Source organism: Suricata suricatta, chromosome 12 (genome assembly GCF_006229205.1).
Source record: "Suricata suricatta isolate VVHF042 chromosome 12, meerkat_22Aug2017_6uvM2_HiC, whole genome shotgun sequence".
Taxonomy (NCBI): domain Eukaryota; kingdom Metazoa; phylum Chordata; class Mammalia; order Carnivora; family Herpestidae; genus Suricata; species Suricata suricatta.
The window spans coordinates 14,730,962-14,748,603 of NC_043711.1; the positions used below are offsets into that span (position 1 = coordinate 14,730,962).

General features: G+C 48.4%; 2 protein-coding genes and 1 long non-coding RNA gene across 10 annotated transcripts in view; 2 read left to right on the top strand and 1 right to left on the bottom strand.

Annotated features, from left to right (window-relative positions):
• The window catches only part of ZDHHC3 (zinc finger DHHC-type containing 3), a 56,670-nt gene extending 43,314 nt beyond the window's left edge, over positions 1–13,356 (bottom strand). For 6 of the 8 annotated variants that reach the window (XM_029919258.1, XM_029919256.1, XM_029919255.1 and 3 more), the window contains exon 1: positions 13,123–13,356. The gene's annotated coding sequence lies outside the window, so the exon portion shown is untranslated. Of the gene's footprint in view, positions 1–4,767; positions 4,921–7,172; positions 7,513–13,122 lie in introns of those variants that run through there. The other 2 variants (XM_029919254.1, XM_029919253.1) reach the window with 2 other exon arrangements.
• LOC115275480 lies at positions 7,648–10,760 on the top strand. Its single transcript, XR_003901579.1, has 3 exons — positions 7,648–7,750; positions 9,627–9,685; positions 10,737–10,760. It is a non-coding gene; the product is annotated as an uncharacterized LOC115275480 (long non-coding RNA).
• A 57-nt stretch (positions 13,357–13,413) lies between the features above and the next one.
• EXOSC7 (exosome component 7) overlaps positions 13,414–17,642 on the top strand; it is a 35,669-nt gene continuing 31,440 nt past the window's right edge. The window contains exon 1 of the mRNA XM_029917245.1: positions 13,414–13,513. Within this exon, the coding sequence (XP_029773105.1) occupies positions 13,457–13,513 (57 nt within the window). The 5' untranslated portion in view covers positions 13,414–13,456. The remainder of the gene's footprint in view (positions 13,514–17,642) is intronic.

Sequence of the window (17,642 nt, forward strand, 5' to 3'; positions counted from 1 at the left end):
CTCACTTATGTGCTGCATCAAACTGTTCTTCAATGATCAGAAAAGGTGTGTGTGTTTTAATGTTTATCCATTCTTGAGAGAAAGAGAGACAGTGTGAGCAGGGGAGGGGAAGAGAGAGAGGGAGACACAGAATCCGAAGCAGGCTCCCGGCTCTGAGCTGTCAGCACAGAGCCTGACACGGGGCTCAAATTCATGAACCAACCGAGATCATGACTTGAGCCAAAGTCAGACACTTATCCGACTGAGCCCCCCAGACATTCCAAGGTATAATTTGTTGAAATGGACAATCACTCTGCAAATAAGTTTTAGAGCAATGCTCCTGTTCATGTATTTCCAGTGATGAAATTATGCTCACAGTATATTCAGACTAGTTGACTGTATTGTACCCTCCGACAGTTACTCATTCTTGACTATACAAATAGCAACAATCTGAGTAACCTGGAGGGATGTTTCCTATGTGTGGTTTTGCTGAGGAATAGGCCCTTCCGCAGAAGTAAATTTCCCAGTAACCGTGATTTGTTCCTGGGCAGATACATGTTTTAACCATTAGGATGGGTAAGACAATAATGAAAAATAAAAACTGCAATTAAAATAAAGACAAGAAAAATTAAGATACTGATAGCTGACCCTGGTCTTAAGTACAATAGCCATCCATTTCTTCGGAATGACTTAGGGTCATGACCTGGAACATCAATTACTGGAGAGTGTTAGGTAATGATGTCCTTGGGGGTTACGGAGATTCACTGGGCTCTCGGCCTCACCCCAGCCCAGGCGGCCTGTTCAGACTACTTTAATTTTAATTCCAACATCTCATTTGTGTGTTCTCAGTCTTCCTCTTCCATCGCTAGCTACTGTCATTTCTGTGTCTACGGCTGCCCCCTGCCAAATTCTCCACTTAGGACCGCTGAGAGGCTGCAGGCTGGAAAACAAATGGAATTAAACCGTGCTTAGATTTGTTTGTAACAGAAGGGTGCTCACTTTAGGGAACGGGCCTTTAGTGAGGGTGCTATGTGCTCCCATCATATGGTTCCTGCAGGCTGGATGTCTCTTCATTAGCCCAGGGCCACTTCCTATGGGTGTTCATTACACGAATGCCAGAGTAAAACACCCTGCCCAAAACCAGGCAAGGCGTACTGCTATAAAACGTGTACTTAACCCCCAGGCTCCTCAAGAACAATGAAGGAGCGTGCCAGTAAGGATTTGTTCCTTCAATTAGCCAACTGAAACTCTGAGAAACATGGGGGGAAATCCACCTGGAGCAAATTGCACATCCTCCCTTCACTCTGCCCCTGATGACCACGGGAGAAAAGGCAAATGCTGCCCTCTTTTCCTTTCCTATTTGGAACTGGGAGAACTCCAATCCTTGGGGGTGAGGAGTGGCTCTCTGCCCTCTTTGCCCACAATCTATTCCCTGCGAGTCCGTGCTTGCAAGACTTGGGCAGAACTGTTTGCTCAGGCCTCTAGGGCGTGCACGGTGTTTGCTCAGGCCTCTGGGGCGTGTACGCAAGGAGGCTGATGGGCCCCAGGACCTTCAATCCTGCCTGCCAGCTCATGCCCTCAGATGGGCAGCCTCTTCTGGTCCCCCTCCTCCACCCCTTTCATCTCATTCCTGTGCCCCATTTCCCCTGTTAATTCTCCAGTCTTCAATTCAATTCAAAAAGATATTCATGGAGTAGCCACTATCTGTAGGGAACTATGCAGGGGGCTCCCGCACAAGGAATGATGAGGGCAATAATGTATGTGTGTTGTCCTGTTCAGGCCCTGCCATTCTTCTCTCCCAGCTCCCATCTGCTAAGACGAGTCTTATTTGCTCTGTTCCGTTAACCTGCAAGTCCCATTTCACTTAGCATTGGAGCCTGGTCTCTCATGAGTATATGCTCAAATCAATATTTCTTGAGTGAATGGATACAGAGACTAGACAGACCCACCCCTACAACGATCCTAACTCACAGGTCTCTAAAGAACAGCACAATGGAGAGGCAAATAGCTCCACCCCAAAGCAAACAAAGCCCAGAAGTGAGATAAACAGGCTTTCTTGGGCCAGGACATCTAAAGGGAGGGGATCCGAGCAGGGCATGGAGCCAGGGGACGCGTTCTGCCCAGACAAAGGCAGGGAGAGTGGTGATGCAGCTGGGGAACTGGATGTCCAGGGCTGTGCGTTTGAGTGTCTCGCACACGGGCTGTGCTGGGAATAGGGGGCGGCAGTGTTAAGCGCAGGGTTATGTTCTGTAGGCTATGTCTTACAAGGCCTTGAGCTCATGATGACTTGGGGGTACTGGTGAGGCACCCCAGTCTCTGGGAAAGCTATAAGGATCATATTCACGCCATTAATGAGGGCACTCGGGCACTGACAGGCAAGAAGCACGAGACAGATGAGAGGGCTCGGGGTGCACCAGAGGCCAGTGAGCCCAGAGAGGCACTCAGGCAACAGGTGAGCACTCCAGCTGGGGGGCAGGAGGTTTTCTGTGCCTCTTCCATTTTGTTTCCAAAGAAAGACTGAAAACAATGATCATTTTGCCATTTTAATTATGGTAATCGTGTTGTACTTTTATGGCCAAGGGTTTCGTCGCATTAAAAAGAGTTGGCTTTTCCACATGTCAGTAATCCATGCCCGAAGTAATTATTCTTCTATCTGGCAGAGGAGGGCAGTGAGACCCAGAAAGGCGGAGGGACCGAGCCCTGGAGGGAAGGGAGGGGGCAGGGTTCACAGAAGCAGAGGAGTTCTGAGGCTCCCTAGAGGGAGAGATCCGCACGAGAAGAGAGGGGCAAGTGGAAGGGTGACCATCTGAGCTCGGTTAGGCACAGTGTGCGGTAAATCCGAGGAAATCGTCTAGCCTTCCCTCTTAGAGTTTGAGAAGCAAAAAGCAAGAAACGACTGAAATTAGTGTTCATTTTCTGAAACAAAACCAAAAACAAACCCCACTACATCTGGTCCAGAGAGTTGCCTCCAGATCTACCGATAGCTCACATGCTTCATTATACCTGACCACGGGTGTGCCCTTCCACTAACCCAGATAGGCAGACACAAATGTGTTTAGTGAAATGCAGTTGGGGGCCCCACGAGCCAGGGACTGGGATGCTGCGTGGGCTTTATGGGATGCCACTTATGACTCAATTCCCGTGCTGCCTATCCACAGCCGAGTGACACAAATGGGGTTGAGAGGCTGATGCTAAGGTCAAGTTCACAGGTCCTATCTCCCTGTGGCCCATCTGGAGGTTGGCCAGGCAGGATGCCTAGCTGAGTGTTGACCATTAGTGATAGGAAGCGTCCAGATCTATTGCCTGTAGTTAATCATCATTTGTTGAGTGAGGTGGGCAAATCTTACAAATCCATCACCTGCCCTAAGAAAACTGACTCAGAGCCCAGGCTTTATGCACAAGGCCGTGACAATCACATCGAACATGCAAGTTCTGTACTAGATGCATTAGAGCCTCCAGACTCCACTGTTCTCGGTCCCAGTGTCCCAGGATCTACAGATCCTCTCAGACTGCCAACTTCACCGGCTTCCGTGAGATAAGATCCTATACGAAGTCATGGATTAGCTCAGCTAGACTTAAAATCCTTAGAAGCATCTCAAAGCACTTTGTGAATTTTACTTTCCTAAGACACCACACCCACTCACATTCTCACATCCACACACGCAATCATGCATAGCACAGAAGTAGGTTTGCAGACTGTACAGTTTTAAGGTAGCGTTAACAAACTCAACCGCTATGGCTCGTATGAAGTATCGGTATGCAGACTGGCTTCATAAACTCAAATCCGGGGCAATTTTTTCCCCTCGGCACAGAGAAAAAGGATCATCCAAATACTCAAAAAAAAAAAAAAAAAAAAAGTTTTTCTAAGGATTAAACTTTCTGGGTCTCTACAAGTGGAAGCCATATAGTTGAAACTCAATTTCATCCAACTCGTTAGCAGAGGCCATAAACATCAGCAAGGTACTAGAAACCCTTAAACATGAGGCTTTTAGCTTAGGTCAAAAGTTATTTCAGGTGAATAGTTAACATGTTAATAAATCCAGTATTATGCTGAATTGCTGCTGGGGGGGGTTGTCTTGTATCCTCTTGAACTTGCCCTCAAAGCTGCACTCTCAACTAAACTAACTTTTACTACAATTATATAACTCAGTCTACCCTCACGCAATCCCTTAAAAGGCCCCTTGAAAGAAAGTAGCATCTTTTCTGATATTGCTATCATTTTACTCAACTGAAATTCATCTTAACGAGTGTTATCAATAACCTTCCTGGTTTAAATCCCACTGTCTCAAGAATATGATGTTTGCCTCTTTTAGAATTTCTCACATTTCAGAGTGATAGACTTAAAAGCATTCAAAAGCCAGCCCTACAACTTTAAAGATGAATAAATGGTCTATGTCCTAGAAGCTTTAGAAAGGAACCTGAAGAAGTAAAAAATGAACTTATCTGAGCTGTAATTCTCTTAATTTGTGTAAGGATTTAAAAGGATTGTAAATTTTACACCCGTTTTTATTATTTACTTGTTTTTATTTAAAGATTTTATTTTTATGTAAGCCTAAACCCAGCGTGGGGCTCAAACTTACAACCCCAAGATCGAGAGTCACACCACTGAGCCAGCCAGGAGTCCCAATTTTATACCCATTTTTAGATGGTCTGGGAAAAACAAAGAATGAGCCATGAATCACTATGTTTGAAGTATTTCATTTAAAAAAACCCTACAACAACCAGAATGAGTCACTAAATTTTTTTTCCCAAAAGGTAAGGGTGTGGTTCAAAGGAAAGGTGACTTACGGTCTGCATCACAAGCAGCCAGCCATGGAGGGTGTCCAGGCAGGCAAAGCGCCCTGGCCTGTTCTAGGTCTGCCTGATTTCCTCCCTCCGTGGGGGGTCTGTCACACTCTGCCTGCCTCTTGTCTTCTGACATATTCAACCTTCAACAAAACACTTAAAAAAAAAAAAGGAAAACATCACATCCCCAAGTCAAATCCTATAGACGTTAATTAAAATTTACAGAGAAAACCAGGTAGTGATCAGTAAGCGATATTTGCCTTCTTGCCTCATAAGTGGCGACCTTCTTCCTTTTAAAGTTGATTAATCAATTTTTGATGTTTATTTATTTTTGAGAGAAAGCGCAAGTAGGGGAGGTGCAGAGAGAGACGGGACAGAAGATCAGGGGCTTGAACTCACAAACCGTGAGAGCGTGACCTGAGCCAAAGTTGGTGCTTAACTGACTGAGTCCCCCGAACACCCCTGGCCATACCTTCTTTTGAAACCCACTTGTGGGGTGCCTGGGTGGCTCAGTCGGTTGAGCGTCCAGCTTTGGCTCAGGTCATGATCTCGCAGTTCCTGGGTTCGAGCCCCGCGTCAGGTTCTGTGCTGACAGCTCAGAGCCTGGAGCCTGTCTTCAGATTCTGTGTCTCTCTCTCTCTCTGACCCTCCCCTGCTCATGCTATCTCTCTCTCTCTCTCAAAAACAAATAAAACATTAAAAAATTAAAAATAAATAAATAAAACGCACTTGTGTGCACACTCAGACTCCTAACAGTAGGCCTTCATTTCAGAACAAAGTCTGGGATTTGGACAGCTTGTGGGGGCCACCAGGTCTTCCACTAGTTCACCACCTCTTGAAAAACCACATACCGCATACAGGATGCCATAATATATGTCACAATGTTGGGGATCAGTAGGAACCAGACTTGTTTGCGTAACACATTCTACTTTCTCCTTTTCTAGGTGTGCTTCGTGATATGTAGTAACAATGAGGAAAATTCATGAGACTTTAAACTAAGACCATGCATAAGATGAATTGATTAAAAAATAAAAATCAAGGGCGCCTGGGTGGCTCAGTGAGTTAAGCTCCGATTTCAGCTCAGGTCATGATCTCGCGGTTCGTGCATTTGAGCCCCACGTCGGGCTCTGTGCTGACAGTTTGGAGGCTGGAGCCTGCTTCAGATACTATGTCTCCCTCTCTCTCTGCCGCCCCCCTGCTCATGCTCCGTCTCTCAAAAATAAACATTAAGCAAAAAAAATTTTTTTAATAAAACAATAAAGTCAAAAAATTAAAATCACTATCTGGGCCAGAATTTTAGAGGAACTTTAAAGACTATCTATTCGATTTTAGTCAAACTTCTGTTTTATAGATGAGGAAATCGAAGCCCATTTGAGATTTTGTTGAAAATATAAGTTTTGGAGAAAACCTGCAGTGTTGGCTTCAGGAATACACCAACATGAACTAACTACTTATGATGATTGAGGACTTAGATAAAGCAGCTCACTCAAAAAAAATCGTTTAACACACAGCCTTTCAGAAAGAGACTATAAAGGATTACCTGACCGCTTCCGAACTCTGGTTCAGCCTGTTTTTTTTTGTTGTTGTTTTTTGAGCGGGGTAAGCAGGGAGAGAAAGAGAGAGACAGAAAGAAAATCCCAAGCAGGCTCCACACTGTCAGCACAGAGCCCAAAATGGGGCTTGAACCCACGAATTGTGAGACTATGACCTGGGCCAAAATCAAGAGTTGGACGCTTAACTGACTAAGGCACATAGGTGCCCTGTGGTCCATCTTATTCTATAGATGAGTAAAGAAATAAAGCTCAAGGAATGATCTCAACTTCCAAAAAATGTCTAGAGAGGTGGCTAACGTCCCCTCGGTATCTGCCACTGGCTCGTGCTGCCATCTCCCTGCACGAACTCCTTCTGCAGCAAACTCTTTCCAAAGGTAACAATCTATCACCAATCTAGCTACCTTCAACACTGTTGATGGCTGAGTGCGTTACTCTCACTGTATCTGGACACTCTGTGATCGGGTGCACTGCTCCCATCTGGCCCTGAACTGCCTTCTGGCCTCTGTCAGTGCAGGCACGCGGAGTGTAAGAGCGGGGCCCCGATTCTTCCTGGGTGTCTACGATGCTGGGCTGGGCGCTAGACACGTCTCCTCCTGTTTCATCTTCCCATCTCCTCTCACTTGTAGATATAAACTCTGGCTTTCCCATCCCCTTTTTGAGATGAGGAAACCGGGGCATGGAACGATTTGCGTAAGTTCATTCTCCTAAGAAGCAGTTGACAGGGCACACTCCCAAGCCTGCTCTCATTCCAGAGCCTGCTTTTTACTCCTCACTACAAACAGTAACTTTGCCCCATAACTAGAAAACAAAAGGGAGAGGTGGGTGGTGCCTCCACCATGACCTGGGGTTACTTACTGTCGGCTCTCTTGCCCATACATGGTTACGCAGAGGTGGCACTACTGGGTGGGCCACGTGTGGCAGCGTCCATGGGCCACAGGCCTGAACTTAAGCATTCTGTCCTCTCAGGTGGGGCCCTGGCTGAACACCAGCCAACATTTGGAAGGCTAATCCTGCCTCAACCTAGGAAGCAGGGGGGATGCCAAACTTCAACCAGGAAAGCCACCCTAAGATTGGGTCCCTAAAATCTGCTTCTGGTGGGGAATGCTTCTGGTGGTGGGGAGGCAAGTTCCAGCATGCTGCTTTTTCGGAGAGAAAGCCCACCCATGCTAGGCAGACCAACCAGCAAAGGGTCCCACCTGAGGGGACTGAAAATGGCACCTGTCCCCACATTGTGCCATGTGCAGACAAGCAGCCACTGTGACGTCACCCAGGCAGGAGCTTGGCTTTGTTAAGGACTAAAAAGCAAAAGCCTTTGGAGGGATCTAAGAAGGGTGAGGGGAAAGAAAGAGAAATGGTCACTGCAGTGGCACCTGGCCACAAGAAGGAGAGCCATTTAGCTGTCCGATGTCGGGAACCACTTCTCCCAGACACTAGTAAGTGCCAAGCAAGAGCAGAGCCCTGGAGGAGCCTGGGACTGAGGAACAAGGCTGTCCACGTCCGTGGCCCCTGCCCACCAAGGCAACAGGCTCTCTGGCACCAGTATGAGGGCACTGGAGACAGATGGGATGCTGGTGCTAAATGGATACTGGGCTTTGAGTCAGGACGTCAGAATTCTACTCCCACTCCTGCAGCTCCTGACCTCGTGATCGCTGGCTAGACAGTTGCCCTCCCTGGATCTCAGTGTCCTCATCTATCTAACTACATATGTTTAATGTTTACTTATCTTTGAGAGGCAGGGGAGAGCATGAGTGGGGGAGGACAGAGAGAGAGCGAGCGAGAAAGAGACACACACACACACAGAATCCGAAGCAGGCTCCAGACTTTGAGCTAGTTGTCAGCACAGAGCCCAATGTGGTGCTCGAACCCACGAACCATGAAATCATGACCCAAGTTGAAGTCAGACACTTAACCTACTGAGCCATCCAGTCGCCCCCAGTGTCCTCATCTATAAAACAAGAGGGAAGACTGAGCTGATTGCTAAGATCCCTTTCAGGGTTGAGATTCTGATTCCTCTGTTCTCATGAACAAATTCAGTATTTTCATCATTAATTTCTTGGGTTTTATATTTTTACCAAAAGCATCCCTTAACTTATCTTCCTTGTTCTTTGTTAATATTAAAAAAAAAAAAAAACCTACCAGTAACTGTTAGCAATCTTCCTGAGCACGTTCAGGTTTTCAATCGAGTATGGCATATAATTACCATTTCCTTTTGTTAATTTTTAAACATTTAAAAAAATTGTTTTCACTTAATTTATTTTCAGAGCGGAAAAGGCACTATCAAAATGCATCAAAGTGGTAAAAGAGAGAAATATTTTTTAAATAAATTTTATTTTCTTTTTAGAGACAGAATGTGCAGGGGGGGGAGGGAGAGAGGGATGGAGGGAGAGAGGGAGGGAGGGAGAGAGGGACGGAGGGAGAGAGGGAGGGAGGGACGGGGAGGGAGGGAGAGAGAGAATGAATCTTAAGCAGGCTCCACAGTCAGCTTGAAGCCTGACATGGGGCTCGATTCCACAACCCTGGGATCATGACCTGAGCCAAATTCAAGGGTCAGATGCTTAACTGACTGAGCCATCCAGGTGCCCCAAAGACAGAAATCTTAAAATCTAAAGTTAAGCATGACCATTTTTCATTGTTTAAGGGTATGTAAATCCATGATTGGTTCTGAGCTTTACCGACTGGTAAGATACAAATTTCAGGCTAAAATGAGGCTTAGAGAGGTTAACTGACTTACTCAAAATTACAAAAAATGATTTGTGGCAAAGCCCAGATCACTGGAGTAGACGCCCAGTAGTCTTCCACCATAGATCATTATCTTCCTAATCATCTTGCCTTTCTAGACTGTCTGCTGCTATTTCTTGATTTAGGAACACACACTTTGTACATAGCAAAGCCCAAACGTACTGCAACAGAACTGTGGCCAGAAGTGCCTTACTTTTCTAAGGTGAGGTATCTATCCCACCCAAAGGCATCCATCCCCCACGGACCCTGACAAGAAGAAATTCAAGTCTCGGGTGGCCCAGAAAATCCAGGGTTCAACTGTCAAGTTGCTACATCCCTGGAGGGTTATAGTTTGGAGGAGACTATGAAAAGATGGAGTTTTCTTGGTATTTCCTGGCACTTCTTGGATGAATAACTGAATTAGGTGGGACATGGGTCTAGAGCCTTCTTACCTTCAGAGTTCACAGCCAGGAATAACCTGACCATTTGTTTCTGGAAATCTGCCTTTAAAGTGGAAAGAAAAGGACTAAAATACGCAAAACCGGGAAGAAACTAGAGGCATGGCGTTTGTTTCCCTTTTTTCCCCAATAGGTCAATATCCAGACCACCTCACTCCTCCATTTGTTTGGATTCTGTGGCTATCAGCACGGGTATGTGTGTTTTAGTATTTCCAGATTTGCTGATCAGAATACCTGACCCTTTTTCCCCACACATGCTCTAATGAGACTTAAGAAGCACCCTCCCACCCTCCCAATATGAAACACACATGAACACCCTTCCTCTAATGAGAATAAGCTTCACCCATGTGTTCCTATCGATTTTCCCACCAGTGGAATTACGAGTTACAATTTCTAGAAGAGCCAGACAGACACAGACCCGCTGACCTGACTGACAGGTTACTTATATCGAGTGTTTTTTCAGACAAGGCACAGCCAGGGCAAAACAAAGTGTTTAAAGGAGACAGACCCATAGGGAAAACAGCCGCTCACTTTTGCTTTTCTTAGGGTGCTGGGCTAATTGTGAAGAGGCAAAGTTTAGTAAAGAAAGGCCTAGAACCTGGCTACCTCTCTTTAAGACTGGAAAGAAGATGTCTCCCTGCTGGGTTTTTGGGAGCTCTCTGCAACTTCAGCACCACAGACGCACCAGCACTGCCCCAAGCGCTACTGTAACCCGGCTTTTACTGCTTTAATTAAGCAAGGCCAGGTGGGCCAGATCTACTCCACCTCGGGAATGACATTGTTGCCTGCCAGTGGCTGGCAGCAGCTCCTTACCTCTCGCCCTTGATGCCTGGCCTGCACAATTAGCGCCTTATTATAGGTTGGCCTCACGTCTAATTACCACACTGGCTCAACTGAGCGCTTTATTTCATTGTCTTGTTCACGCGCTGGTTCGAGTGCCTGGGCTCCCCACCTACAGTCGACGCTACACTCCTTTTAGGCGGGTGTTTTCTGTTTCTCATCTCTTTGGGTCCACAAGAACACTAGACAGTCACGGCCATGCAAACAAATACTTCCTGACGGTTTGAAGAGCTTCTGGATGTCTATCCTGGGAGTGAGGCGCACGGTGGGAATCTGGGGCTCCCTGCCTATCTCAACCACCCGTCCCAGATCCATCGGCCTTTTCTGTTGTTGAGGGCTCTCCTCAGCTACTCTGAGTTAAGCTCTACTAGGCCTGTATGTAACCTTGTCTCTTGTCTTATAGGGTTGACTGAAACAGACGCAGGAGTGTCTCCCTCAGCACTACGTTCTACGTGGTTTTCTACGTTTCCTTTAGAAAAAGGATTCAAGGGATGTGAATTTATGCTTGAACAGCTTCCTCGCTTTACAGCTTCTGGAGCAGTTACCAATTCCATGATGAACACAGGCTTCCTTCACCAAACACTCTGGCAAATGAGGGGAAGCCTGGTGGGGAGACTACATAAAGGGATGGTTAGGAGTGCAAGGATGGGAGCTGGATTGCCTGGTCTCAAATCCTCGCCCTGCCACTTTCAAGTCATGTGACCTGTGACCTTGATCAGGACAAAGGACTTCTCTGCACCTCAGTTTCCCAATACGTAAAGTTGAGATAATAGCACTTGCCACAGGCTCTTCTAAGGACTGAATCAGTTAAGGACAGTGCTTGGGGCATAGTGGGCACTATGTAAGTTAGTGTTAATAAGATTAATAGAGCACAGAGATTCAGAAAGGGCAGACCTATAAAACCGTATGCCCCGCAAAGAATCTGACAGTGATGGGAAAACATGCCGGTTTTATTTTAAAAAATTTTTTTAAATGTTTTTTTATGTATTTTTGAGAGACAGAGAGAGCGCGAGCAGGGGAGGGTCAGAGAGAGGATATACAGAATCAGAAGCAGGCTCCAGGCTCTGAGCTAGCTGTCAGCACAGAGCCTGACATGGGGCTCGAACCCACGAACCGTGAGATCATGACCGGAGCCGAAGCCGGATGCTTAACTGACTGAGCCACCCAGGCACCCTGTTGCCACTTTTTAAAACCTTCAATCCTCTTAGATATTCTGGCTACTTAAAGTCCAGGTCCAGGGTCTCTGCTTTCTGAGCGAGCTCTAGAATAAAATATCATTTCTAACATCAGCAGTCACTTGTTACTTCATCACAACGCTCCTCAGCTCCTCACGTAGAAACCACACAAAGATCCCCAATGCCACAACAGGTGGGGCACCTGTCCTTTCATTCAGAAGAAAACCCTTCCGGCTCCACCCCTCCCAGTTTCCCTGGAGGGCAAAGTCCCCGTAGATGCACCTACAGAGAACTATGTAGACAGAAGAAAGAACTGATGTCCAGTACACTAAGAAGTGATCGTTGATTTTTGGAGCTCAGCAGTTCAGAAATCAAAAGTATGGGCAGTTCCTTCTTCCCTGTACCCTCCTCTGACCCGCTTCCCTAACCCCACTGTGCTCACTGGTGCCGCCACCATTATAGCTCCTAACTATGTCCTGAGGTTAGGTTGACCCTAGAGCCTTTTCCTCTGCCTGGGGAGAGCCCCTGGGCAGAAGCTGTGTTTTGTTTGTTTTTGTGTTCCAAGGTTGGCACAAACTCCATCCATAGTAAGCCATCGGTAATCAGCGTAATGGTATTGAAGCTATACTATCGGAGAAATACATTCTTTAGATGATCAAGCTGTGGAGGGTTATTGTGCTTTCACTTTTGAGGGCAGGGAGGCTCCTTCAAAGAGGGACATTTGGAAAAGTCATCAGATCCCCTCACTTCAATCACTTTGGGTTAACTTCCCCCCCACTTATCCACATAACCTTTAAAATCTGTACATACCCTACACTGCCTCACCTTAATGGGCTCCTTCAGTGACCCTAGATTCACCTTGCAGGTATCCTTTCTGGATATCTAAGGCCCATACTCCCACTGGGCCACCGCCAGGGCTTTTTTTTTTTTTTTTTCCTTCTTCTTTTTTTGGGCAACTGTCCACAGTTCCCAGCGATCCCTCCATCAGGCTGAGGCTTCCAGCCATCGTTGGGGACGCCGGGGCACTGTGCTCCTCGGCAGTGCCGGTTACCAAGATTCTGCCCCCTCCTCTCTTTGGGACAAGGCTCCAGCGACCACCCCGGGGCAAGAGGCGATCCTGCAACGTTCTGGGTCTGCGTCTGGTCAGCCCCAGAGAGCGGGCAGGGGTGGGATCCTTGGGGTGAAGTGAGGACCCCTTGGCACTAGTGGACACTCACTTCTGGCTCAGACCCTTCCCCACCAAGAACCGAGTAAAGAGGGCTTCAAAGCCTCTTCTTTTCAACCGTCCTAGGGACTAGGGAAATGCAGGACGGAGGGCGGGGGGGTGAGGGGAGAGAGGAGGAGAGCAAGGAGACAACCCCTCAGGCCGATCACGACGTCCGCCTCCCCTCACTCGGGGTCGGTTTCTCTCTCTCTCTCTCTCGCTCTTTCTCACACACACACACACACACACACTCACACTCACACGCGCGCGCGCACGACCTGCTACTTCAACTCCAGATCCCAGCAAACTGCGACGCGCGTCTCTCCCACTGAAAGTCCTAAGCTCCGGCCCCGCGCCGCTGGCCTCACCCCAGCCTTTCCACTCAACCCCAGTTCCCCCTCCCCACTGACCGTGAAGCCGGAGGCAGTTCCCCAGTCCCAGGCCCCCGGTGGGGCTCCCGCCGCCGCCGCCGTCGTCTCCCCCCACAGCCCCCGACCCGGGTCCCGGCCTCGGGCTGCAGCGATGGCTCCCCGGCACGAGGCGCCGCGGCTTCCTGGACTCGTCCAGACACGGGGCGGCGCGCAGGAGAAGCCCATGGAGCTGCCGGCGGTGGCGGCAGCAGCGGTGGCTGCAGGAGCGGCCGCCGCGCCGGCTGATGACGCACAGGCGCGTGGGGCGGGGGGCGCGGTCGGCGCGGGGGCGACGCGAGCAGATGACGTGCGGCGAGCGGGGCGGCTCGGCAGCATGGCGTCCGTGGCGCTGAGCGAGGCCGAGAAGGTGTATATCGTGCACGGCGTTCAGGTAGCTACGCCGCGGCGCCAGGCACCGGGGCCCTCTGGCCCTGCGGGTCTCCGCGCGCTCTCGGTTCGCTCGGGAGGAGGCGGCCGGGCGGCCGGCTGGGTTTCTCTTGCGCTTAGACGGCACTGCGGCCGCCGCGCGCAGCCCGACGCGGGCGATGCGGTTGTGTTCAGGACCCCGCGGCGAGGGTCCACCTAGGACTGTGTGCGCACCTGCAGCCTTCCCCGTGTACAAGGTTCCAAACCCGGATGGGAGGGGTGGGCAGTCCCTGAGGCCTTTTCTCCATGAGGGAGCACAGACCCCGGGACAAGTCTCTTCAGCCCTCGCGCGTCGCATCACTGGGCTGAGCCTCGCTTTTCTCTACTAGGAAATGGGGGTTGGCGGTGGGCTTCTGGCCCGCTGTTCCTTACCTCGTGTTTGGAAAGCACAAGGAGAGAAGGCAGTGAGGTGAAAGCGCTTTGAAAATATAAATCGCCCACCCAGGGGCGCCTGGGTGGCTCAGTCGGTTAAACACCGGACCCTTTATCTCAGCTCAGGTCTTGATCTCAGGGTCCTGAATTTAAGACCCGTGTTGGGCTCTGCGTTGGGCGTGAAGCCTCTTTTTAGAAAAAGGTGGGTCTACAGCCGGCGGCCTTAGTTCTGCCGTGGGGAACTGAGATCCCTAGAGAGAGGCATCTGTAACTATAGTCAGATTTTCTGTGCTTCGTCTTCAGTCCCTGGCCTTGACCACTCCAGGGCGAGAAATGGAGAATGTTGGGCATAATGAGCTACCAAGGAAAGCCAAGTGTGAGCTTACCTGTGACCTACCCAGGTTAGACACATCCCCAGACATCTGGGGAAAGCCTAGGCAGAATCCTGTTCTTGCCCACAGAGACCTTATCATTTTGTGTTTCACTTTTAGTCCAGTAGGGTCAAGTTTAGCTCCTGGTGTCCCCTTTCCGTCAGCCTCTGATTCCTTTATTATTTCAAAGATGCATAATGTAAAGGCAATGGAATATAAGATACGTGCTAAGGGAGTGGTATCGTTAGTGCAGGTCAAAGGGGCTATACGATATCAGCCTGTGATGCTCTGAAGGCTTCCCTAAGGAAGCGGAATTGCTCCCCTGAATCTATGTCGTGTCCCTCATGTATTTTCAGGACTCAGTCTTCATTCATTCAAACTAGAACTAAGCTAGACTCAAGACATAGGAAGGAGGCTGCCCTTACATAGCTCCCATGCCGGAAGGAAGAACAGAAATTATAGATCTCTTTGTGTGTTTGTATATAAATTGTATTGATAGCTGTGAAGGGAAAAAAATCAGGGACCTGATCTAGTCCGGGAAGTTAGGGGAAGCTTCCCTAAGGAAATAGTATTTGAACTGAGCTCTCAGTATGCGTAAGAATTAAGTAGGCTTGAGCCGTGCAGAAGGAAGGGATGCTGAGTCCACAGGCTTTTGGGTGGAGGAGGTGTGGAGACACAGGGGTGGGCTGGGGGTAGTGGTGGAGATCAGGTTGCAGAGGTGGCTAGAAGCCTGGTCCTAGGAGTTCTAAAGGCTCAGTCGCTCCATCGCAGATCTTGGCAGGTGATAATCTGGGAATCTGTCTGTATGGTACCTTTAAAACCCTGCCAGTGTCCAGCACTTAGTCGGTACTTTAGTGACGTTGATTGAACAGGGTAGGTCTTAAAAGGGAGGTTAGGTTGGACACTTTTCATTTTTAAAATTAAACCTGTCTTACCAGTACCATGAACATATTAGGGCCACACTTATTGGTAAATGTTCTGCTCTGTGTTTGGTAGAGCCATGCGGGGTAACTGACTTTAAATAAATCTCTTCATAAGGCCTATTAATGTCGGCCACAAAATTGCTGCATTTATGGGGGAGGGAAATGACGGTATACCATCTGAATAAAGGTCAGAAGGCAGGTGACTGAGCATCCACTGACTCAAGTCTAAAGTCACCTCAACTTTTGGAGCACCAGGGTGTCTCAGTTGGCTGAGCATGCGACTTTGGCTCAGGTCCTGATCTTGCAGTTCTTGGTTTTGAACCCTGCTTCGGGCTCTGTGCCTGGACCTGCTTCTGATTCTGTTTCTCCCACTCTCTCTGCCCCTCCCCTGGTCCTGTTCTGTCTCTCTGTCTCTGTCTCTATTTCTCGCTCTGTCTCTCTCAAATATAAACACAAACACACACACACACAGGCTGGGGCGCCTGCGTGGCTCAGTCGGTTAAGAGCCGGACTTCGACTCAGGTCATAATCTCACAGTTCTTGAGTTCAAGTCCCTCGTCGGGCTTTGTGCTGACAGCTTGGAGCCTGGAGCCTGCTTTGGATTCTGTGTCTCCATCTCTCTCTGCCCGTCTCCTGCTCACACTCTGTCTCTCTATCTCAAAAATAAATACGCATTAAAAAAAAAACACTGAGTTAAAAAAATTATTTTAAATCACCTCAACTTTTGTTTTGCTGTTCTCTGAGTGCCTGCAGCACAGCTTGCGCAGTGCCTTGCTGGAATCCTGTTCTTGCTCTTATCTTTAGCCCTGCTTGTTTTTGGTTTCATTTTTCACCTTTGGTCCAGGTGGTCAGTTTCAGCTTCTGTCATCCCTTTCTCTTCCACCTTTGATTTCTTCACTATTTTAGGGGTACTTCATCTTGGTTTGGCGTGGTTAGAAGCAGTTGAAATTAACCTCACAATGTGCGTTGAGGACTCAGCTGCTAGTAATGGTAACCAACAAACTGGCTCAAGCAAAAAAAAAAAAAAAAGTATGTATTAGAAAGGTTACAAGTGTTTCTCCAGGAGTTCAAGGTCACCTTCAGCCCCTTCCTTGCTCTGCTGCTTTTTATGCTTTTGCTTTGTTCTTAGCTGTCTAACGATTAGCTTTCTGTTGTTGCTCAGGCCACGTAGTTAGAAAGAACACGGTTACCTCTCAGCTCCTGGGATCATGGTTCCTCTGTATAAGGAACCGTCGCTTTCCTGAGGGAAAGGACAGAGTCATTAGGCTCAAACATGGCCACTGGGAGGATGAGGCACACGAGAGAGAGCAGTGTGAGAGCAAGCAGGATGAATCATATTAGGTCCTGGCAGAGTACAGAATCTCATTCAGTTAATTCAGGAGACTTTCAGGATATGACTCTTTATAATGGCGTGGGTGGGTTTCAAGCATCAAGAAGTATCAGGGAGCCCAAAGATGAGCAACCAGGGAGGAGCTGTCATCCCCGGACTGAAGGGGGCCATAGGAGGCAGCTGTGCTACAGATGCTGGTGATCGTTGGAGCAGTGGCGGAATGGCTGCTCAGCAGAAATTGTAGGCTTGGGTAGATGAAGGTGCTGTCAGGAATGTGCACCAGTTAGGGGTGGTGGTGGGGGTAGGGAGCGGGGAGCATTGTCTCCTCCCCTTCTCAACCTTTCGTTGCCCAAACCCAGCCACAAGCCAGTAAAGGGAGTCCGGGTGATGCTGTTTGGAAGGAGTCAACTTGGTGCACAGATGAGAACAGAGAAGGATGGCAAATGGATCTGAGGGAGTGGGGCAGGGCGATGGAGAGGTCCATCAGTCAGTCTTCTTAGGATACGACTAGATTGGTTTCTGTTAAGTTGTCACTCACCCTTGAAGGCTGAGATGTCTCATTTTTTTAAATATTTATTTTTGAGAGAGAGAGAGAGAGTCAGATGTGAACAGGGGTAGAGAGAGACATGGGGGAGACACAGAATCCAAAACAAGCTCCAGGCTCCGAGCTGTCAGCACAGAGCCCAACTCAGGACTTGGACTCAGGAACGGCGAGACCGTGACCTGAGCCGAAGTCAGACGCTTCACCGACTGAGCCACCCAGGTGCCTCTGTTAGGTGCATATTATAGTTTTTATGTCATTGAATCTTTGAAACAGGCTTGAAGGTAAATATTATTATTTCCACGTTACAGATGAAGAACTGAGTTTGAACAGGGTAAGTCACTTGTTCAAGGTCACACAGAAAGTGTGTAGTGGAGCAAGGACAGGAATCCAGGTCTGTCTGATTGCAGAGCCCATACTTGATCCTCATGCTGCTTTCCTCCTGCAGTGAAAGCCATGGTCTTCCCTTCCTTAAATAAGGATCCAAAAACCAGGCCAGAGAGAATCCTCATTTCTACTTCCTTTTTTCATCTGGAAGCATGTGAGCAAACAGGAAG